The following is a 23,728-nucleotide window of genomic DNA, read 5'->3' on the forward strand; positions in this document are numbered from 1 at the left end:
TTTGGCAAATTGGCTGTTAAAATTAGGTCTTACACTTAAGTCTCAACTCTAATCAGCCATTGGTGCTTGAAAAACCACACATGGCATGAATGTGTATTAAAAATGTTTAAAAAGCTGTAGTGCACGCTCCATGAGTTTTCCTTATGTAGCCTAACTAACGTATGTACATGTTAAATTAAGTATGATTTTCGTTTACATTGATGAGAAACCTTCAAGTCTTTCGTAACGGTGCTAAGATGTTTTTGTCCCGTCAGGGGTGCTAGAAATAGTTCTGCGCATGCGCGGACAACCGTAGCGTTTAGGTTTCCACGGCAACAGTTCAGCAAACGAAACGTTTCCTGACATGAACGACTCATCTTTCGATATAGATCGCAGGTAAAAATGATCAAATCTGGAGCAGATCTATGGATTTGTGTGTGAGGTAATGTTTTGATGCTGCAGAATTGATTTGCATTGTCAGTGTTTAAGAATCCTTTACACGTAACAACATGGGCAACACACAGCTGAATTGGAACGTCAGCCAGTCAACAACCGGATGAACTTTCAACATTTAACGAAAATAACGCTTAGTAACGTAATTTAGCTAGCTGAATTAAACTGAAAATAAATATTTTTTTTATCACTCCTAATGTTGATTTTGCGACATGAAGACGATCGTCTTTGACCAACAACGCCATCATGAGCTCAACGGGCCTGAGGCGCTGAAACAGTCAAAAGTAAAATTTAACATGACCAAAGACTCTAGTCCAAGGGATAATGTGCCCGATTTACCGCTGATGTGGGATTCCCTGGAGTCAGATACTGAGAGTTTGGTGCAGGAGAAGGAGTACCAGCGAGAGCTTCAGGTGTGCAGTGACCTCCTCTCTGCTGAGAACTTCAAACAACACTGTGCTAAGACTGACAGCGAGGAAGAGCATCTTGATGTTGATGATAGTCTGGATCTAAAACCAAGACGGGTGAAGGGACAACATGCGTCACTGAGGTAAAACAACAGCTATTTCCACCTCCAATAATAGTTGACCTGGCATTTCAAGCAGTCTCCTGTGATGTAAAATGCTATCATCTAGTATAATTGTTATACAGGAGGTTTTATGACCTCATATTAATTGAGAGACTAGATTGGATATTTGATATATAGGATATTTTTAAAAGGATAGTCCACCCAAAACATTACAATTCTGTCATCATTTAGGCTACTCACCCTCATGTCTTTTCATTCTTTCTTCTGTGGAACATAGGCTAAAGCAGATATTTTTGAGAAATTTCAGTTTTTTTCCCCCCACACAATGGAAGTCTGTAGTAACCAAAACTGTTTTGTTACCAACATTCTTCGAAACATCTTCAGAAATAAAGGTACAGAAATAAAGGTACAGGTTTGGAATGACATGAAAAATTATTCATGTAAATTATTAATCACTGTAAATTATGACAGTGATTAAAAAATGGTTTGAAGTTTGCAAGGAATAGTGACCCTTACACATTCTAAAATCATAATGTTAATATCCATGTAATTTGTGAGCTACGCAATTGCTGATGGCTGTTTGTCAAGTCGGTGCTGTATTTTAATAAACAACATCCTTACTCCTAAATGCTTTTGTAGAGGTTTCATACATCTGTCGTCATAATAAGCTCTCTGTCAAGCAAACCCAGTTCCCAAAGCTCAGAGGCCTGTTGCATGAAGCCAGTTTTAGTTGCTACCCAGGTAAGCTTGAGATTAGTTTGAGCATACTCTGTTTTTTTCTGGCTCAAGAAGGTGGATTGGTTTTTAGCAGTGTTCATCACCATGGACTTATGCTACACGGCTAACTTGCTCCAGAGCAGGTTTTATTCTGGGTTAGAGATCGCAAACCAAAACCAGATCAAACAGCTGTGAGCAAAGTGACATAGCTATATCTGATGCAATAAAGCCACTCCTCCTTTATCTTGTGCTCCAAATGAAAGTAGTTTATACTGAAAGAATTGTAGAGAGAAAAAAATGCCTGTCTTTTGCCAAGTGGTGGCCACTGCAGAGTCAAATGACGTACAGCTCCACCTCTCTGGACGTCTCATGGGCTGGAGGGATACAGTTATGGGTAGGGTTAGGGTGTGGTTATATATACTAGCTCCACCCATTAGGCCCATATAACATTCAGAAAGGGGGAGCTCGACGTCACACTCCACCCATGCCTCTGTAATTTTCTGTTAATTATTATTGATATTCATATATCCATATAATCATTATATGAATTGACAATTAATATACAAATGAGCATTTAAATGTGTATATATATATATATATATATATACACACACACACACACACAAACAAACACAGAGCATTTAAAATGACTAAGCTTATGTATTTTATTTTGAGCTCATTGCGGACCTTTATAAATTATTATTTAAACTCATATCAAACGCATTGATGTAGTCTGATGTTTTCTTTTAGCTACCTTCTCAAACTTTCAATGCAGCGACAGTGTTTATTCCTGACTTGTAAACGTATTTAAATTCATGATATTTTTCAGAACTATCTCTAAATCTTCGACAGAGAAGTGAATTGCACTGACGCTCTCACGAGAATTGAATTAAACTGATGCTCTCCATGTTCCGTGTGATTGGCTGTTCGCTGCATGCGTTACACTTTCAGGTGCACGTGCTTCCGATGTAATTGCAAACTCTGGATTAAACCTGAGTTGACGTAGAATGGAGTGTTGTTTACCTGATCTAAACCAGGTTGTATTTGTTTGCTTTTGTCAACTCTAAACCTACTATGAAACTCAGAGTTTGTTCAACTAGCTTCATGCAACAGGCCTCTGGTGTGGTGGTGATGACAAAATTAAAGAATTTATTGGGTTCTTTCATTTTTTCAGTTCTTCTTGAGCAGAAACAGTTCTGATAGCAACCTGATAACCTCTGTATATTTTGATTCAGTCTATGATCATAATAAAGTTACCTTTTGCTTTAGTTGCACATCTAATATTTATTGTCAGCTGCTTTAAAGGGATACTTCACCCAAAAATGAAAATTCTGTCATCATTTACTCACCCTCAAGTTGTTGCAAACCTGTATGAGTTTCTTTCTTCTGCTGAACACAAAGGAAGATATTTTGAAGAACGATTGGAACCAAACAGTTGTTTGGCACCATTGACTTCCATAGTAGAAAAAAAAATACTATGGAAGTCAATGGTGCCAAAGTTCCAATCGTTCTTCAAAATATCTTCTTTTGTGTTCAGCAGAAGAAAGAAACTCATACAGGTTTGCAACAACTTGAGGGTGAGTAAATGATGACAGAATTTTCATTTTTGGGTGGAGTATCCCTTTAAAGTTACCTGTGACCCAGAGGTCAAAAGTACAGAAGAATGAGCCAAGCAATAGACTTTCCAGGATCATAACTGTCTCATTTAAGTTGTGTCTTCCATCTGCTAATGATCTATTTTTCACATGTGAAATGTAGGTAAAATGTTTTAAATGTACTAAAAAAGATAATATAGGGCAAGCATTCATGTATTTGGTTGTAGGCTAAGAACCGTGTATCAATGAGAGTGAATTGCCTATCGAATGTCCCTCTGTTTTGAATGTCAGGTTTCTAGCTTCTGTTGCTAAAATAAACTGAATAAACAACGCTAATAGACCTTATTGCTTATAGCTGTGGTAAATTTTAAGTGATTTAGAAGCTTTATACAGCAGATGCCACTGAAAACAAGTGTATTCCTAACAGCCTCGCTTTCATACCTATCATGGTGCTGCTCTGAATAAGGTCTATACCTGAAAAAACTAAATGAAAGACATCACCAAAAAAAAAAGACTGAGTTTTTTGTGTTTAGCTGCTCTGCAAACAGCCGAGATGACTGACAGCTTTTATTCACATGTCTAATAGATAATGACAGTCTTTGAAAATGATGTTTGCGCTTGCATTTTAATTGAGCCGAAATACCCACTAATGTTTGTACTTTCCAAACAAGTACCCTCATTTAGGGAAAATTAGATTTTTAGTTTGCAGGACGTTACCACAATAAGGTCTCATTCAGCAGTCTGTTAAAAAGCAGTTGCTTTGTTGCCAATGAATGAACAAGCTCTCTGCGCTGCCGGAACACAGATTGCTGGAATCTGAAGTGTGGATCACCGCATCTGTCTCCACTCCTTCATCTCCAGCCCAACTGTTGTGTCCGCCACTCAAAATCTGCCTCGGGATAAAAACGGGAGGCGTTTGTTTTAATTTTTTTGCAGACTGATAGCCGATGCGCTGAAGAGGTACTTAACCCCATGCACAGTTTTTTTCATAATGGTTATGGCGAACCTTGACAAAGACTTTATTGTCGAAGCGAAGCAGCTCCCTCATAATATTTTCATGCTCAAGAATGAAATCCTGCGAATGAATGGCGTGCAGCAACATTTAACATAATATCATTGAAGCTAATAACTACCCATTTAGTTTACATCCTCTTTACTGCACACATTGTCTTTAAAGAGACTCAAGTGTCGCATTCAGAATGAAACGAGTCTGTGTTTCCTATTGGATTTAATTCTGACACGTTTATATTAACACAAGAGAGACTTTGCATGTTAAAGACCCCGCCACAGCTGCGAGCCCACGGCGCATTCTCAAGACCATGTCGGTGGAATCATTACTGAGCCATTCCTTGCCCTTTGCCCTCATTGGCTGAAGTGCCATGCATCCAGGCAGCCTCGTATTTGGCATCATGGGATGTGAAGAGCATCTTGTACTATTCAGAGGCACACAACAAAGAGGCACTCTTCTAATTATTTTAATGAGATCTTTTCATCCAATGATGCTAGGAGCACATTAGGTTGTAGTTTGAACCTATTTCATATGTTTGAATTAGCCATTTGCAAAACTATCCCCAAATTGTGGTCTTCAGACCCATAGTCATTAGAGGTAAGAGAAGACGGTGGGGCGAGAGAATAGAACATGCTATTACCATTTCGCTTCGGCTGAGAAGTGTAGCTGATTTTTTTCCTTGTGTTTTGATGGCTGTTTGAGGCATTCAGACTGTCTTACTGACAATGCCGAAAGCACTAAATGAGACATACCCAGCCTGCTCTTCAATTTAAAGCTGTGTTTGACTTATTTCTTCTTAACTCTTTTTGAAATATTTCAGACAAACTCCCCCTGAAGATGAATACGCATACTTGCGCTACGACCCAAACTGGAGGAAGAATCAGGAAGGGGCTCAGGTTTTCGACCAGCTAAATGAGAGACTTTCTCTCGACTCGTTTGAGGGGTCTGAAGATAGTATTGAACCTTTGGAGAACTTTGCTCTAGGTAGCAGGCAAGATTATGTCGTTGTCAGTAATCCACCCACAGCTCAGATGGAAAATGCTTTATCCCAGCCACCTTCACCTCCTTTCCACCTGCACCCACAACAGGAAGACATTCTCGATACACCCGAATCAAAAAGTTCTTGCATGTCCTCTGAAGGCACACCACGGGATGATGGAAAGCATCTGAATGTCAAATCAGTTTCTCCCCAGAAGACAAGATCACGACATCTGTCTGATCTGAGGCCAGTCAGAGATAAGGAAGACATTGTGGAGCGTAACAAAGCAACTCTTGGTATCACACATAAGCAGGGGTCTTACCTGAAAGCTCATCAGCATAAGGATAAACCAGATGAGACAAAGCAAGTAAGTATTTTTGGAACATTCCCTCATTTAAGGAAAATAATAGGTTTATTTTTTTCTTTCCGACATTCTTTATTCTCTTCTTTAGGTATTGCATGATTAAATTTAGCTTAAACCATATACTATATACTACAGCAGTCAACATTTGAAGTGTCAACATCAAAAAAGTTCATCAAAGTTGTCCTAAGACAAGACTGGGTATTGTTCAAAATTCATGTATAACTTTGATGAAAGGTTTTGATCCACTGTAAATGTTGACTACTTCTTTTTGACTGGAAGCATTGGTGACCAAATTGAAGTCTCATGGCTAACCACTAGAGGGTGGACTAACACAGGATACTGTCACAGCGTCCTCAATGTCAGATTTTGGGTAGTTTAGGCCCAAGGCTAGTGTTATTCCATAGATATTTTCATGCGAATGATGACTCCATTCATAAAATTATTTTTTAATTACCCAATATCCTGAATGAAGTATCGCTATCGTTTTTTGATGTCATTCACCATTAATTTTAATAACTACATAATGACTGTCATTACTTCCAGTAGTAGGCCTATATTACAATTATTGTTTTGTTAATTTTTGTATTCATATTTTATATTTTTTAGAAGCCGTGAAATATTTAAGTTAACTGAAGTTACAAGCACTTAAGTATTTAAGTTAAGTTAACTTAAGTGAACTGCATATCACAAGTTGTGAGTTAGTATAAACAAGTTTTCTGTGTATCTAGTAGAGACATTCCTTATGTTTTTGATTGTATATAAATATTCACAATTTTTGTGAATCAAAACAAAACGGACAAACAAGGCCATATCATGATCTGACCTTTATCTTTTAATCTGAATAAGTGACCTTGGTGTTTTCATTGCTCCTGGTTTTAAGGAGACTACACTGCCTGTGTCACGGAAATTAATTTGGCAGACACAGAGTGTTCAGATGGAGCAGAGAGAAGAGAATGAATCATGTCTGTCTATGTAGTGCCTATTATGAGTTGATCTGCACAACAGTGGCTGTTAAGAACATCAGAGGGGCATGGTTACCAATAGGCTCTTAGTTATCAGTGCACCTGGCCCAGGGTATAATTGGCAGGATTGGCTTGTCTGCACACTGTGGCTCATGTGTATTTGCTACATTTAAGACCTTACCCAGCCCATCTGAGCCCAGTCCCACCTTAATGTCTCACATCAGCTGCATTAGCATAGTGAAGAGCCGTTAGCATTGTGACATGGTAAACAGAGCAAAGCTCTCCCCGCTTTAGACGGTGCCCTGAATGCACCAGCGGTGCCCTGGTATGAATTCAGCGCATTGTCTTTCCAAGAAATATGGTGCACTGTCAAGTTCCATTTACAAGGCGGCATTGTAAGTCTTAAAGAGACGGCTCATTGAAAAATGTTTATTTTGAGTTTATTTATATTTCACATCCCTTGAAAAAAAAGTGGCAACTTCCCCAAAAAGAAAAGGAAATTTTCCATATAGCCTTGTATGAGAGTAAATAAATATCAGTCAAGATCATTTTAAAAGATTAAGAGATGCTCTTAAACCTATATAGATTTATCTGAAAAGCCACTGAAAAGGATTGACAGATATGGATAACTCAGTGTGAACAGGTTGTAATACTTGAAATTCCTTGTATTATTCCAAGAGAGTAAACAAATGTTTGTTTGTTCTTGAAAAATATCAGTCAGATAAATTTTTTACCCCAGGTAAGGATTAATGGAATGTATTTAAATATGATTATTAAACCATCCTGGGCACAAATAATGATATGAAATATATTTTTGTTGTTGTTGCACAGAACATTGATATCGATTTTTAAAATTACGTTAGAATGATAGACTTGGAAATTCTTTAACATGTGAATGTCTAAATTCTTTCAAGAAATCAGTTCTTCGTGGCAGATTATCATACAACAAGGCTTTTGCAGTACAACGTAACACATGAAGGGCAATCATAATACTTCGGCCACTTGGTTAAAGGTTTGCTTTTTTTGTCATTTGCCTACTATGAGAGAGAGCACAAAACCTCATGCCTTCCGTTCGTTATGTAGCTAAGCGCCTGCTCGTAAATTTGATACACAGCCTTTACTTTTGCCCTTTTTTTCTGGCCCCGTTTCCTTCAAAGGGAATAAAAAGCCCCTCAGCTCCCATCAGTTTTCGACATCATTATCAGGGAGCGTCTGTTGGGCTTTTAAAAAGCCACTATTTACTCTTTCACAAACCCCTAACTCCCGATAATTAGCCGTGTTATTAAATGTACACAATCTCATAATGCACCAACTTCCTACCGGCATGTGTGGGAGTGATGATGAGCTCCAGCAGAGACCCCTTTGATAAAGACAGAAGTAGCAGTGCAATCTTCTGCCATTGCACTCAGCCCCAATCCCTCGTCATCCCCCAGACCCTCACTTCAAAGCCAGAAACATAATGTACAATCTCTTAATAGCTCTAGACCAAGGCTCCGCGGCTCTCTGCCACTGTATACCCTACCTCAGTGTAAACACCTAATCAAGATTGCCTGGGCGGTCACAATAGCAACCAAATGCAATTCAAGAATTGCGTCCCTTTGAAGTCTTCATCGCAAAAGCTGTGTTTCCCAGTCTTGAGGAAAATGGCAAGCTCCAATCGCCTGACTTTGTTGTGCCACGTCTCGCCCCAAGAGGCAATTACGGGCCCCAATTTAACAGAATAGATATTACACAGCTTATGAAGCTCAAAATGCAATTTTGTTTGATCATTTCCTCAATTTGATTGAGATTATTAAAATGGCAGACAAAAGGCAGTGGTCGTGGATGGGGCAGAGGTTGTGGCCTGCTGCGGCTAAGAGGACATGAAGGGCAGGTCTGTGATGTCTGCTACTCACACACCTGTTACAGCACAGCTCAATCTCTCTACTCGAAATGATACTTGCCCGATACAGGAAAATGAGCTGGATGCGCAGCCTCCTATTAACCGTGCAGCATGACAAACAACGGATATTGCAATACATTTTTGCTCCAATAGATATTTTCATTTATAATGAGGATCGCTGCTATGAACATTTGCGCATTGCCTGCTCGTTGTTTTGCAATGCTGTTTTTTGGTGCGATTTCCAAACTTTCGAATTTCCAACTCTGATTCTTTATTTCACACAGTGCAATTGCTGTATAAAAATATGAACATCCATCCATCCATCCACCCATCCACCCATCCACCCATCCATCCATCCACCCATCCATCCATCCATCCATCCACCCATCCACCCACCCACCCACCCACCCACCCATCCATCCATCCATCCATCCATCCATCCATCCATCCATCCATCCATCCATCCATCCATCCATCCATCCATCCATCCATCCATCCATCCATCCATCCATCCATCCATCCATCCATCCATCCATCCATCCATCCATCCATCCATCCATCCATCCATCCATCCATCCATCCATCCATCCATCTTTTTGGAACCACTAATTGAAGACCACTGGTGCTGGTGGTTCACAAATCAGTTCCTTGCGCACATGGCCTTTCGTTAAATACATAGACCAGCATGGCTGCCTGTTTATTGATGGATATGTTACAACTCAATCCACTCACTGCTGCATGTGTCTCTTTGACCTTCCTCTATTCACGCTTTCAGAATTAGCCGCATGCATTCAGGGACGCCGCAAGCTGTCAATACCATTGATCTGTGAGAATTGTCCTCAGCAGCCAAAGTGACTGGAAGTTTACTAAATGATTTTCATTACAGCATTAGCTGTAGATATTCCGCCTCTGAACGGGTACATTAAGAAAAATTGAGAGAGTGCACTGATGTAACGTGGATGTATCTAGACACTTATCTCCGAGAGAATCATTTTAAAGAGAATCAATAGAACACTCTTCTTGACACATACGGGTCGGCTCAGAGGAGCTGTGGATAGTAATTAGGAATAAAAAGTTGATCATAAAAAGCCAATTGAATTGTTAAGTTTGCCAGACACTCAGGGTCGAATAATTTTATAGACAAACCTGACTGGCTGTCAGCGCCGTTTTTGAGTAGGTGGATGATAAATTACAGCTGTCAGCACACGTTTACACCAAAAGCGGCATGTAATTTATCGCCCAGCCATTTCTTCTCATTCTCACGAATGTCTTTGTTTCGCTCTCACGGTGCACAGTTCACCCCTGTTGTTTGCAGTCAATACTTGAATAAAAATGTGAGGCGAAATCATAGCATTTCATCTACATGGCAACAGGTGAATTGTTAAAAGGAGGCTTATCAAGCAGTCACTCCCCTGACCCTTCTTTCTTTTCTTCCCACAGCCCAGGAAAACCTCTTACGAGACTATCAGCACTCGTAGCCCGGAGAGTCAAGACAATGTCCGGGATCCCGAGCTGATGTGGCTCCAAAAAACACAAAAACTAAAGGTAGAGCTCACTTTATTGATTCCATCCATCTCTATCTGTGCAGACGTAGGTGGGGCTGCTTGGCACAACACATTGGCCTAATGCATAACAGTCTGCGAGGGCTTCCTCTCAAGATGAAAATGTCTGCACAGTGGGCACACTGTCACCCGGGATTTCATTTCTGCTGTGATGGACGCAATTTCTGATAGAGTTGTTCAGGCACAATGGAGCCTCTGAAATGTCTTGAAAAGGAGCCTGTGCCGAGGAAAGAGGGGGAATGGAGAAGCATCATTATTTTGAGCACTTGAACGGTCACCTTAATGCCGGCAAGCAGAGGAGTGTAAATATTTTCCCATTAAGAATGGTGCAAGCTGGTGTTGGCTAAATCAGAGGCATTGCATGCTGAGGCACAGCTCCAGACCTCACAAGAATAATGTCCGTCGGTCCCCCATGCATGCCAGGCTCGCCACAAAGAAACATTATATAAATGCTCCTGTCTTTTCTTTCCTCTCGTTCATGACAATAGCTGTGAAGCCACTGTTATGTAAGGACATATCTCTGCTCAATATGATGAATTCTTTTAGCCCTTGCCCTGAAATAGTTCGAATTAGAGTGCGTGGGACACTATTGGCAAAACCTTTGTCATGCTTGCATTTGTAATTTAATTTTTAAGGGGCATTATTTTGTGCAAATGGTTTTTGCCTAAAGAGCCCTCATCATATTTGGGGAAAGTATTTCATTTATGCTATTTTCATTCTTTTTGTGCCTTCAGACTTAGCTTTAGCTTAGCTTTAGCCATTTGCAGTGCTTTGGTCAGATTATTGACTTGCTTAGTTGGGGTTTAAAATTCACTGCACTGACACTATCAGATGAGAACAAAGTTCGAAAGGAATTGAGCTAGATGATGGCACTATTGTCTTCTGTAGAGCTGTTTTATAGCTGAATCAAATTTGTTTTGTAACTGATGGATTTTGCAGCATCGATACTGTTATTGAACTGAACTGAATCAACACCGAATTGACTTGGGATGAATAACGACACTTGTTCTCTGTAAAGCTGCTTATAGCTGAATTGAACTTGAACATCATAATTGATTAACTTTTCACAGTAAATGAACTGAACCAACACTTAACTGACTCGAGCAGGAATAATGACTCTATTGTCCTTTTTGTCCTTTCTGCTTTACTGCGGAATTTGAATTTGTCTCATATTTGATAAAGGTTGCATCAGTGATTCTGTAATTTTCCTGTTTATGACTGTGAAGGTGCTCTGAAACAATCTGTATTGTAAGTAAAGGTTACTTGACTTGACTTGAGATTTTAAATCAATCTTATTTTTTCCCCTAACTATAGCAGAGCCATAAAGAGAGGAAGGAACCGAAGAGGAGGGAGCGAACCAGCAACCACCAAGATCAGCTCAAGCCACCGGTTCCTGAATCCAAACCCAGAGCACACCTTAAACCCCTTACAGAGAGACACGTCATCAGCGTTGATCACCTATCGCAGGACTCTGAGGAAACTCCAGTGGCCTACCCCCATGATCCACCACAACACCAGTCTGGACTTCAATCTCACAGTCATGCTCCACCAACCGTCAACCTTAACATAAACCTCCACACACATGCCAATCCAGCACAGCCACTGAATCTTTCCCAGAAAGAGACCATTTTAACGCTTGTTTCTCAAGCACTGCAATGGGACAGGCCTGATCTGTTTAATCCACCCTTTTTACAACAAGGTTATCACTCTGTGCTTCCCAATTCAGAAGGGCAGATGGGATTAGCTCCAAACGCTGTTGTATCTTCCCCAGCCCCCCTCTCTGGAGTGGTATACGCTGTGGACAGAAGTGTTCCCCAGAGGCATGCTGGGAAACCTCTTACCAATGCATTTGAAAATTCATCATTCAAGAATCACAACAGACTCAGGCAAGTCCACAAACATACTTTATGCAAGTATCCCAACACGATATTAAGTATGCATATTCATAGTATATTAGCCTATACACTAGCCTATATTGTTGTTAAGGCTTAGGTGTGTCATTTTTAGTCCAGCTTAATGTGGATGTTTGATGGTCATATTTTGTCCTACCTGTTAATTTATTAAAAAATGGATTAAACATGTGCAACCCCTCCACCCGGGTCCCTCGCCCCGCTCTGACCCGACCCGGGTCTCCGGCGTGAGAGTCGGGCACTCTAACAAGGAGGCTTAAGACTGCAGCCTCTAGCTAGAGCGCCTATTGAGATCAGAGGAGTGAGGTTTACTCGCACAGCGACTACTAGCTGGCCTCCGTTACACTCACCCCCCTAAACCTCACTCCAATCCGGGTCATGGCACCAATGTAACCCCTCCACCCGGGTCCTACTCGCCCCGCTCTGTGCGGGCCTCGAACCCGGGTCTCCGGCGTGAGAGTCAAGCACTCTAACTAGGAGGCTTAAGACTGCAGCCTCTAGCTAGAGCGCCTATTGAGATCAGAGGAGTGAGGTTTACTCGCACAGCGACTACTAGCTGGCCTCCGTTACACTCACCCCCCTAAAACTCACTCCCATCCGGGTCACGGCACCAATGTTACACCTCCACCTGAGTCTTACTCGCCCCGCTCTGTGCGGACCTCGAACTCGGTTCTCCGGCGTGAGAGTCGGGCACTAAGGAGGCTAAAGACTGCAGCCTCTAGCGTCTGTCGCTAGAGCGCCTATTAAGATCAGAGGAGTGAGGTTTACTCGCAAAGCGACTAGTAGCTGGCCTCCGTTACACATGCAATTCATACATATAATGACTTCAGTACACCTATTCTTTAATAAGAATGTTTTTAAAAATATTTTTTTGGGCCAGCATTAAGTAAAAAATGCCAGGGTGATACAACTGTTGTGAAAAATTTCTTCTTTTTTTTAACAAAATGGCTTCACACCAACAAAGCCTTGTTATGCAACCAACATGCAGAAAAAATAACATAAAACAGGAAATGATATAATTGAGAGGACCCCTGCAGACACTCATGAGTGTGGTCTCTTAAAACGTCATATAAAATGACCTTTTTATGACAAGGCAACGTTTGTTCAGATAGTAAATTTTCTATCCAAAATCTTAATGATATTTATGTATTTATTTATTTAAAAAAGGACTTTTACCTTGAACAATATATATTTTTTGTCATTTTATTTATCATTTGAAATTTATTAATACCATTTGGTGCCACTAATGCCACAGAAATTACACACTGCAGCTTTAAATACATTGATTTTATTGGTGTTAACTTTTAATAATGAAAAGCCTTGGCATTCATGATGTGCTCCATGTTTCTGTAGGATACCAATACTAAAATTGCCCACATCTCCTCAAGTGGAGGCCAGCCACTATCCACCTGAGCTTTTGCCCAATGATGAGGAGAGCGTGGGACCCTTTGTGCCCCCAACGCAGATATCTGCTCCTTACACGGTGCTGCCCCCTATAGGACGAGCTAACGGCAGCGACACAGAACTCGGCTCGGATAGATCAGAGCAGCAGATGAATCCAATCCACAGAAGCAGCTCAGAAGGTTACCTTTCACAAATGGAAAAACTCAGACAGCTGAAGGCTAAAACAAATTATAAGGTGTGTATATGTGTTTAGTTTAAGAATCAGTGTGCTTTGCGTTCATGCATCATGTATCTAGTCCAATCCTGCTCCTGGAGGGCCACTGTCCTCAAGGCAAGATGGATCTAAACTCTGCAGGACAGTGGCCCTCTAGGACTCAGTTTGGACACCCCTTACACGCATCTTACAGTCTGACACTACTTAGCTAAAAACCGGGTTTCAAATAAATTTGAAATATTTAAAAATGTTCAAATATAAAATTCCATTTATAATATATTGATATATTGTTTCACAGTGTAAATAAATTAAATGATACACAGCAAAGGAATCATCATTTAAAAAAAAAACTGATTTAAACCCACATGGCACAATTTTTGTAATAATTAGCAATATAGCAAAACAAATTGCTCAATGACTACAACGTCCTGTTTATACTTAGTAACCATCTTTAAGTTGCCATGACAGTATCTCAATGGGGCCTGGTGCAGATGTAACGATTATTGTGTGGGCCAATTCAGACAGCAGGTTAATTGTATAAGTAATTGAAGACACTCTTAATTGCAATGAGATGATGATATAAGGCACGGTCACAAAGACGACATTGAAAAGCGTTAGAGGATAAGGTGATTAAGCAGCACCCCCGTCTGTGCGGACCAGGGCTGGTAAGATGGTGATTTGCATTTAATGATAGCCTCTTTGTCCTCTAGCACCTTGAGCTCTGCAGGAAAGTCTCTCTTAGGAGCAGACGTACTCAACAGCAACGTGCGACGGCCACCATTTACACAGATAGAATATTTAAGTTTACTCAACAGTTGTATCCATTCACTTGAAGGAGTGTTAAAGGAATAGTTCACATAAAAATACAAATTCTGTCATCATTTATTTGTCCATACAATGAAAGTCAATGGGGTCCAAAATTGTTTTGGACCCCATTGACTTTCATTGTATGGACAAAAAGAACTTTTACTAAATGGATTAAAAAACACTGAGATGTTTTTTCAAAATATATTCTTTTGTGTTTTACAGTAAAAAGATAGTTTTACAGGTTTGAAGTAAATAACACATCATTTTATAACAGTAAAGTGTTCAGTGCTGCATGAAGACGTCACAATTTAAGGGTCATTATGTCATGGAACACATCCACTTGATGCTGTGTCCGGATTATACGGTTCTTACACCATAAAACAGATTGCTTTCCTGAGAGAAGCTTGATCTCCTCACCTTGATGTGCCCGCCATCATGTCTCATAGGATTATGGGATAAATTTGTAAAACAGCTAGTGTGGCAGCCCAAGGGGAAGCAGATCAGAGTGGAAAACAGCCATCCTGCAGTGTCCATGACCAATGGCTGAGCCTTGAGAACCTGAAGGAGCCTGACCTGATTAGCGCTTTTGTTTGTGGATTGTTGCATGAGTGCACCTTAAGATCAAGACAGTTTCTCCTACTTTTTCTCACAATATCTTTGCTGTTTAGAACAGTTATGCGGATAATGTATAAATATTTATGCATTACAAAATGTCTTCTCAGGCTTATACGCTAAAGGACTACAAAGACATGAAACAGGAGGTGAAGCTTGGAGGTCTTGGACCAACAAACACAATACCAGAAGCTGTGGTAAATACTCACTTCAGATTGTATAAAGACTTAAGCATCTGACGATATTCATAAATAATGTTGTTAAATCTGAATCATTTGTGTGTGGAGTTCTATGAGAGAGACTCAATGGATAATTGGTGCTCTCTTTGTTGAATATTGATTTAGCTAATCCCTAATTGCTACGTCCAATTGTCAAGTATGGCCGTGTCTCAATAACCACCTCTATTAATTTCCTCATGAATTTAAAAGACTTGTGTTTCTGAACACAATGGAAATGGACCAACTAATCTAATGAGCATAGGCCTCAAAAAGCAAGAAGAGCTCGGCTGATGTAAAATGTTTATGTTTTTTTACCGCTCACAGCCTGGGAGAGGTGTTAACACTGTTTCTGGAGGGATGATGAGTTTTATTTGCAGCTGTTGAGTAGCTTCATGGATGGATGTACAAAGAAACAGAGGGGCCTTAGGGGAGAAATGGCTTAGGTAATTAAAGCTCCCTTTTGTAATCTTTTCTGCTGCTCTTTCTTTCACTGCTGTCAGGCAGAGAAAATTAGACGACAGAAGCTGTATTCAAATGTGATCCGCGAACAGAACAAGAAGATAAGTAGGATTCCATCTCTGTCAGCCAAGGACCCAGTGGGCAGTGACAACAAGGACACCGTTCCCAGGATGAAGGTATAGGAGAATCTCATTATGAAAACATGAGCTTTACTTAAAGAGATGGTTCACCCAAAAATTATAATTCTCTCATTAATTGCTCACCCTCATGTCGTTCCAAACCCGTAAGACGTTCGTTCATCTTCGGAACACTATTGAACATGTTTTTGATGAAATCTGAGAGCTTTCTGTCCCTCCGTTTGCGGCTACTCAACTGACAATTTGACGCCTTAAAACAGTTTATAAAGAGATCGTAAAACTAATCCATATGAATTGAGCTCTTTAGTCCAAATTTTGTAAAGAGACACGATCGCTTTATATGAAGGACAGATTTAATTTAGGCTTGTATTCACATATAAACATTGATCAGCGAACATAAACAGAAGCTCAACTGAACCTGCTTGACACGCGCACCTTTGCTTCTGAAAAACCCGGAAATGTGAAAAGGGTCAATTGGTTCTTGCGGAAGCTCAAATGTTCTGCGTTACACACAATTAACCTATTTGATTTTTCGTTTACCACAACTGATGTGTGAGTTGATGTATATGTGAATAAAAGCCTAAATTAAATCTGTTCATTATATAAAGCAATCTAGTCTCTTCAGAAATTTTGGACTAAACCGTTCAGTTTATATGGATTATTTTTACGATGTCTTTATGAACTTTTTGAAGCGTCAAAGTGGTAGTTGCGTAGCTTTCAACGGAGGGACAGAAAGCTCTCAGATTTAATCAAAAATGTCTTAATTTGTGTTCCGAAGATGAATGAAAGTCTTACGGGTTTGGAACGACATGAGGGTGAAATGACAGATTTTTTTGGGGGGTGAACTATCCCTTTAATTCGTAAATCATATAACTTGCATCCAGAGTGGTTTACGTGTGTTTAAATGTCATAATTTATTTCTTTATTGTTTATTATTAATAGAATGTTTAAATTGTGTTGTGGCTATAACCTTCATGTGGATTTTATATATATATATATATATATATATATATATATATATATAAATTCAATCTCAAATCATTTTTGCAATTTCATTTTGACCAGGCTTTAGAATATGCCAAAACTATTGCAAAGCCCAAACCCCCTCCAAAGGTAAAGGACAGCAACGGAAAGCAGCCCCAGAATCCGCAGGAAACGGACTCAATCCATCTGGCCACTCTGGAGATGTTGAGACGGCACGAGGATGAGAAACGTGCCGTGGCTCGCTTCAGAACCATTCATGCCATTTAATCTAAAGCCTTTATTCACTAAGATGCAACAGGCATGAGTTCTGTTAACTGCACTTCTATAGAATCCTTATTTTTCCTTGCTTTAACTTTGTGTGTACTGTATATATACCTAATACTTCTTGTAATCCTGCTCATTTGCAAAGCACTGAAAGTGGAACAGGTGTGTAGCACATAATCCACTGCTGACTAATTCCAAAAACAATTTTTCTATATATAAAGAAATCTGGAATGAAATGCTGTGGGGTTTTGTTTCTTGGCTTTGCATTATCCTGCTATTTTCCCCTTGTTTCAATAGGTCTGTGCACAAGAGCACCAATCTCTTCAAGCACACCTGGATGCACCATTAACCCAGTGTAACGTGCCGTTTTCTGACAGTTCCCGGCTATTAGTCTGATTATATCCACTTTCGCCTGCCCTTTTCTTTCACCGAGAGAAAAAAATAGGTCAAATAAGGATGACACTTTGAAGCCTCCCTTATTAGAGCCCACAAACTTGTTTTCTGTATTTTAAAGTGATAATTTTCCCCCTAAAACAAGCTCAAGCACCTATTTCTTTAATGGAAGCTTTAGATCGTTATCAAAGAGCTATTTACTCCTATGTAATATTTTAATTAGATTATAGCCTCTATTTAACCCATCATGTCTGCTTTGATACTCTGCGTTTTCAGTGTTAAGCCTCAGAGGCGAGGCTAATAAATGCTGGACCTTTTGAATTAATGAGAAATGTTGCCTTTCCAGACCGACTCTCTTTGCATCTTTTTTTCCTCTCTCTCTTTCTGTGTTTCCTGCCATTGAAATCAGTTAATTGAAGGGGTCTCTCTCAACCGCACATGAAGGAGGTTGAATTAGCATCCCTTTTTACGGATTGGGAGACTGAGGCAGGCTTTGATCTGTGGACAGTGCTGAAGGAGGCGGCAGGCCCCTGAAAATGAGCTGATGGCTCTGCTATTAGAGCAACATGCAGATGCGTCCATGTGTTGCAAAACGCTTAATCTTTTAATTGATCACCTTCCGCACGGCCTATTCTCTTGCAATGCTTTATTTTCCCCGGCTAAATCAGAATCACGTTTTGAAAACGACATGAATTGCTTTTCAAAGGATGGAAGTGTGCCACATACCCTGTTTTGAGTTTTTTTTTTTTGTTGCCGTAAACGCTACAAATAAACGTGAGCAACCCCTTGCTACACGTGTTAACATTGTAGATATTTTATTAAAAAAATTTAGCTTTAGATTTATTTTCTAATAGAAATTCATGTTTGGTTATTTAAGGACACCTGTTGAGTCTTAAAGTAGGCTTTAAGACGATTAGCCTATAAAGATTAAAAAAATAATAATAATCAAAACTGAAGAGCGTTTGTGTGGGTATGGCCTCCCTAATCAAGACCTATCCCAACTCAAAAAGGTTAAAAAGATATCATATATTTTTACACATCGTCTAAGTTCGCGCACATATAGTTCGTGTCAACAGTGTTTCGCGAACAGAAATCGGGTTTGAGTGAGTAGGTAACCATAGCAACACCTGCGATCGCTGTCTGCAAAGGACGGTACCTCAGAAAGTACCCTACTGTATTTTTGTATCACTGTTATTACCCATCTTATTTTGGAACGCGGAAGTAAGCTATTTTTTCTTTTCTTCAAATAGGGCCTACGTGCGAAACTTCCGATTCACGCCCATTGGTAAATAACTAAGAACAAAGTGCCGTAAACGGTAAACTTATATTTGTGCTGTGTGTTTCATGATAATGAAATTAAAATAATATGATAACAATTTAAAGTTTGCATTGCAATATAAAGCAGTATAACGGGCTGTTTTTGTACAGTAAACATAACTGAAAGCAAATGACACCGGAAGCCAGACACATTCAAGTTACAAATGACCGCGCGAAAAACAAGGTGGATAGATTCACACACACACACACACACACACACACACACACACACACACACATCTTTAGTATTGTAAAAACGTCGACGGTTAGATAACTGCGCTACGAGCTCTGAAATATGAAAATTACGAACAGAAATTCTTCTTAAAAGAATAATTGTAATTAAATGCAGGCCAAGTCTTTTTTTTTAAATCGCGAAAATTTAAAGCGGCCATAACATAACACCAAGCTCAGTGAAGTCAGTAGAGGCATTGTAAAACTGAATTTAACATGTCATAGGTGAAGGAATAGTCAATAATGTATACGATGTGAGTTTACAAAGGACAAATTGGTGAATCGATTGTCCAAGAACAATTCCAATGATCAAAGATCAATTCCAAACCCACAATACAAAAATATCATATACATTCAGGCTCAGATCTCTGCTGCACGGTCGAGAACAGGGATTTATTCCGTTAAAAACGAACCACTGAGAACAATAGGCTGCTTAAAGTGAGTCAGTCCCATTATTTATGTATTAAGTTTGTATAAATAATAAAGAAAAGCTTATTAAATCAATAATAGATGAGAAACAAAAATCTGAGATAGGCTAAATAGGCCATTTTTGCAATTTTGTAGCTATGATGCAAGCAGTTGTTTATTGACAAATCGATTGATTTTATTCCATGCGCTTTCTTATTGTTTTTATTCGGCCAAAACTCTTATTTGGTTAATGTTATTATTACTGTTGTTATGTGATAATTAGTACCATTCGTTATTGGTCCCTTAATTCGTTTCTCTTCACTTAAACATAAAAGTTCCAAAATGGGGTTTTCTCAGCCATTGAAGAACCATTTTTGGTTGCCCAAAGAACCTTTCAGTGAATGGTTCTTAAAAGAACGAAAAATAAATTTAAAAAAATCTCATTGTCAAGAACATTTTAATAACCTAAATAACTTTTTCACCCCACTTTAAAGAACCTTTTGTGCGATGGAAAGATTCCATGGATGTGAAAGTTTCTTCATGGAACCATCGATGACAATAAATAACCTTTATATTTTAAGAGTGTTATAATGCTCGAAATTGTGATTACGCGCAGCTTTTATGAATTGAATGAAATATTAAATTCATAAGCTTTCAAAGCACAAAGAAAGAAGACGCTACTCGTTTAAGGATTGTCTTAGATAATTCACTCAATATACATTGTTTATATACATTATTAGTTTTAACAAATGACAAGTCACAGTTTTAGAGTTCATAAATATGTCAGTCCACATGCCAAACAAAACAACCAATATCATCCCGCGAAAGTGCTGAAAATGTAAAATGTTACACTTCAATTGGAATGAAAATTAATTGTTACATTTCTTGAATGATTATTTAGCAAGTAAATATCATAAATCTATTTACAGATTGTCAGTACATTACGTACCATTAATTCCACATTTACAAAAATTATCAGAGTCGTCAGTCACACTGTAAAAAAAATCTGTAGAAATTACAGTATTACTGGCAGCTGTTTGCCAGTAACTTACTGTAGTTTTAAATTGATGTTAATTACTGGCAACAGTTTGTTCAAAGTTAAATGAACATTAAACATTAACAAGTCTTTATCTTTACAGAATAAAACTAAAATAACAGCCTCATGCAAAGCATTCTGGGAACCAAAATCTGAAGGAAAAAAACAGAAAACGGTTGATGAAGATTTCTGGTTCCCAGAATGCTTTGCATTAGATTGTTATTTTATAATTTTATTCTGTAAAGACAAAGACTTGTTAATGTTTAATGTTCATTTAACTTTGAACAAACTGTTGCCAGTAAATATACATCAATTTAAATCTACAGTAAGTTACTGGCAACCAGCTGCAAAACTACAGCAATTTTTTTTACAGTGCACATAGCCATGACCATTGTGATAAATTATAATAATAATAATAATAATGCTGAATGACCACGCATTATTTTTATGTCCTTCAGCTGTCCAAAAATTTTCTTAAGCGCTTGAACAGTATAGACTGATGTAAAAAAAAAAAAAGAAAGAAAAGAAACTATATATAATTTCCTATCTAAAATTTTTTAAATTAATATGTATTTTATTTATTTTTTTGTTCATGAGGGTGACAATACTAAAGTAAATGTTCAGGAGAGCAAATGTCATCTTCAATATCGACATCATCTTCATTGTCGTCCAGCGTGTATCTGTCCGGACTCATGCCGTTTTTACCGTCTGTACTTTTCTCGTGCATTTCGCTCTCGCTCGTGTTCTCCAGCGATCTGTCTACATCATTTGGGGTTTTCTGGTCGTCTTGTGTTTTCCTCAGCTGTTTTTTATGCTTCATCCTCCGGTTCTGAAACCACGTCTTTACCTGCATAAGGCAAACGATGTATATGCCTTAATAAACTCCTGATTCGTTTAAATTGTATGTGAACACATATAAGATCTTGAAAATTATGTCTGGATTCTTAAACAATATTTAACGTCATTACCTGTGTTTCCGATAGACTGAGCGCCGTAGCCAGTTCCACGCGCTCGGGTGTGGACAGATATCTCTGGATCTCGAACCTTTTCTCGAGTCCTGATAACTGTGAGTCTGAGAACACTGTTCTGGCCTTTCTGCGTCTACAGTGCTTCCCTGGTAATTCCGGATGATGCTGAAATAACGCAGGCATCTGCATTCCTTTTGCAAGGGAAACATATTGATAATCATTAATTAATTCTTCGATATCTTGCAGCCTTACAGAAAACTTTTCATGTTTTTATTTCAACCGTTTTTAAGGACCCAAGTGAATTAAAATGAGTTTAAAGTAGAAAAAAGTGTAAAAAATAAAACACAATATAAGTTAGAAAAAATAAGACGTTTTAATAGAAATTAAATTATTTTTTAATCGATAGGTGATTTTTAATAAATAAAATCATACAGTAGGCCTACCAATTAAAGATAGTATATAGTTTATTATTGTTATAGTTATTAATATTATTTTATATTTAGGCCTACTCAGAGAAATAACATGGTTCTTTAATCTATGAATATCACGACTATCACCTTTCACTGTAAAAATACGTAACTGTTACTAAGGATTAATTCTTTCGAATTCTAACTCTTAAAAATATTGTCGTTGGTGCAATCTAGATTTATTGAACCATATTAAATTATAATTTTTACTTTAAATGTTTCAACAAGAATCACATTTAGGTTAATTTGCTGCATAGGCCTATTTTTCCAACTAAACAATTAGGGTTCAGTTTATGGAATGCTTTTTAAAATATTAACTGGCACGTAGGCATGCATTTGAATGATTTTTAGATGTTTATGTTATAGCGGTGATATCTTGACAAAAAAATACACCAATTTGTGAGCACCAATACATGCATTAAATGCACAAAAATATGAAGGGTCTTAATAATATGCATTATTTCTTAATGTAAATCTTTGAGTTTAAATTTAGCGTAGGCTACTTACCAGACGCGAAAAAGTACGGATGGTGTTCAGGTTTGTGTAGTGGATGATGCGGATGAGGAGCCAGGATCGGTGTAGGCATAAGGGGATATCCATACTCTAAAAGAGGCATCCGGGAGGCAAGAGAGTTTGAAAAGGGCGAGGGAAACACCTCTCGCAAAGGTTTAGGCTTATGTAGTAAAATATCTTCAATGAAGAACGACGTTGACCTTTGAGTCGGCATCTGGGGGAGCGGAGATGTGTAGTTCAGATTCATTTCAAAACTTTTTGTAGAAAACACGGGCAATTCCGTGAGGCTTTTTAGATGCCTGTGTCGCAAACAAAATCACTCAGTTGGTCCCAGTCTTCAGGACCTTAAAAGCGGAAACGTAGTCTTCGTTGGCAACCTGTGCACGCTGGTACAGGTACATTACTATTTATTTGGATCGAGACTGACAGCAGCAAATCAGGAAGTAGATTAGCACTCAGCCAATAGCGCGAGGGCTGGGCGGAGAATGGAACGAGTTCTTTGTGGATTAATTATGCAGGCGGCGGGAGGAACGGCATGGACAGGGTCGCTCGATCCCCGTGGTGCTGAAAAAGCCTCGCTACAAGAGCCCTGTTCCGCAACAGTCACTCAGACATAAGCCTGCACTTTCACTGTACACTGGCTTAAAAGGCGCGTGGACCTGTCAAGAACCTTAACAAAGGACTAAGACTGGCTGATAGCGTTTAAAGAATTCAGAATAATGCACCGCATGCACCTGTTACAATCCATTTGAAGCTCCTGTTACGACAGTTACAATTTAAATGGGCTCCGCGAGTTCTGATTTAACCCTGTTTGTTGGATTGTTATCTCATTTTTAAAATAACCCAACATGACAAATTATCGTGGTTATAATAATAATAAGCTTGTTATAGGCTATTTAAAACGGATTAGCCTACATCAGCTGCAACTTGTGTCAGTTAGGCTACGAATGTTATAGCGGTTCAAATATTCGAGAGTTCTGTATTGTTAATAAAATAACCGAATTAAAATAACCCCACATAAATAAACACTTATGTGTTAAGGACATACACATGTGACAATGTTTGACATTTTAAATGGTTTACAATGCCGCTTCTGTCAGTTACGACGGTTACCATTTACATTTTCCCTCTCGCTGCATGCTAATTCGGATTTTTGTGGGCTAGAAAAAGTTTTTATTTATTTATTAAAAAACCCATCAAAACAACTAATTAGAGGATGATAGTGGTATTTACAAATCATAAAGGTAACAACTCACCAGTTAATACTTTTGTGAAAAGGTAAAATGCTCTTTCTAGACGTAGGCTATCGTTAACAACGACTGCTGAATTATGTTTAACTGTGGTTCTAGTTTCTT

General features: G+C 38.8%; 2 protein-coding genes across 2 annotated transcripts; one reads left to right on the plus strand and one right to left on the minus strand.

Annotated features, from left to right (window-relative positions):
* Positions 1-285: 285 nt before the first annotated feature.
* On the plus strand, positions 286-17,276 carry jhy (junctional cadherin complex regulator). Its single transcript, XM_056240210.1, has 8 exons — positions 286-982; positions 5,103-5,628; positions 9,910-10,014; positions 11,346-11,917; positions 13,295-13,580; positions 15,089-15,175; positions 15,697-15,831; positions 16,858-17,276. Exons 1-8 carry the CDS (start codon positions 645-647, stop codon positions 17,041-17,043), a joined length of 2,235 nt encoding a protein of 744 aa, XP_056096185.1. The 5' UTR covers positions 286-644; the 3' UTR covers positions 17,044-17,276.
* Positions 17,277-21,012: 3,736 nt separating this feature from the next.
* bsx (brain-specific homeobox) lies at positions 21,013-23,249 on the minus strand. The gene is made up of 3 exons (XM_056240198.1): positions 22,368-23,249; positions 21,394-21,584; positions 21,013-21,272 (listed from the first exon to the last, which is right to left on the minus strand). Exons 1-3 carry the CDS (start codon positions 22,618-22,620, stop codon positions 21,033-21,035), a joined length of 684 nt encoding a protein of 227 aa, XP_056096173.1. The 5' UTR covers positions 22,621-23,249; the 3' UTR covers positions 21,013-21,032.
* Between the last annotated feature and the right edge of the window lie 479 nt (positions 23,250-23,728).

This window comes from Rhinichthys klamathensis, unplaced genomic scaffold (genome assembly GCF_029890125.1).
Source record: "Rhinichthys klamathensis goyatoka isolate OS25496 unplaced genomic scaffold, OSU_Roscu_1.1 h1tg000585l_1, whole genome shotgun sequence".
In the NCBI taxonomy this organism is placed as follows: domain Eukaryota; kingdom Metazoa; phylum Chordata; class Actinopteri; order Cypriniformes; family Leuciscidae; genus Rhinichthys; species Rhinichthys klamathensis.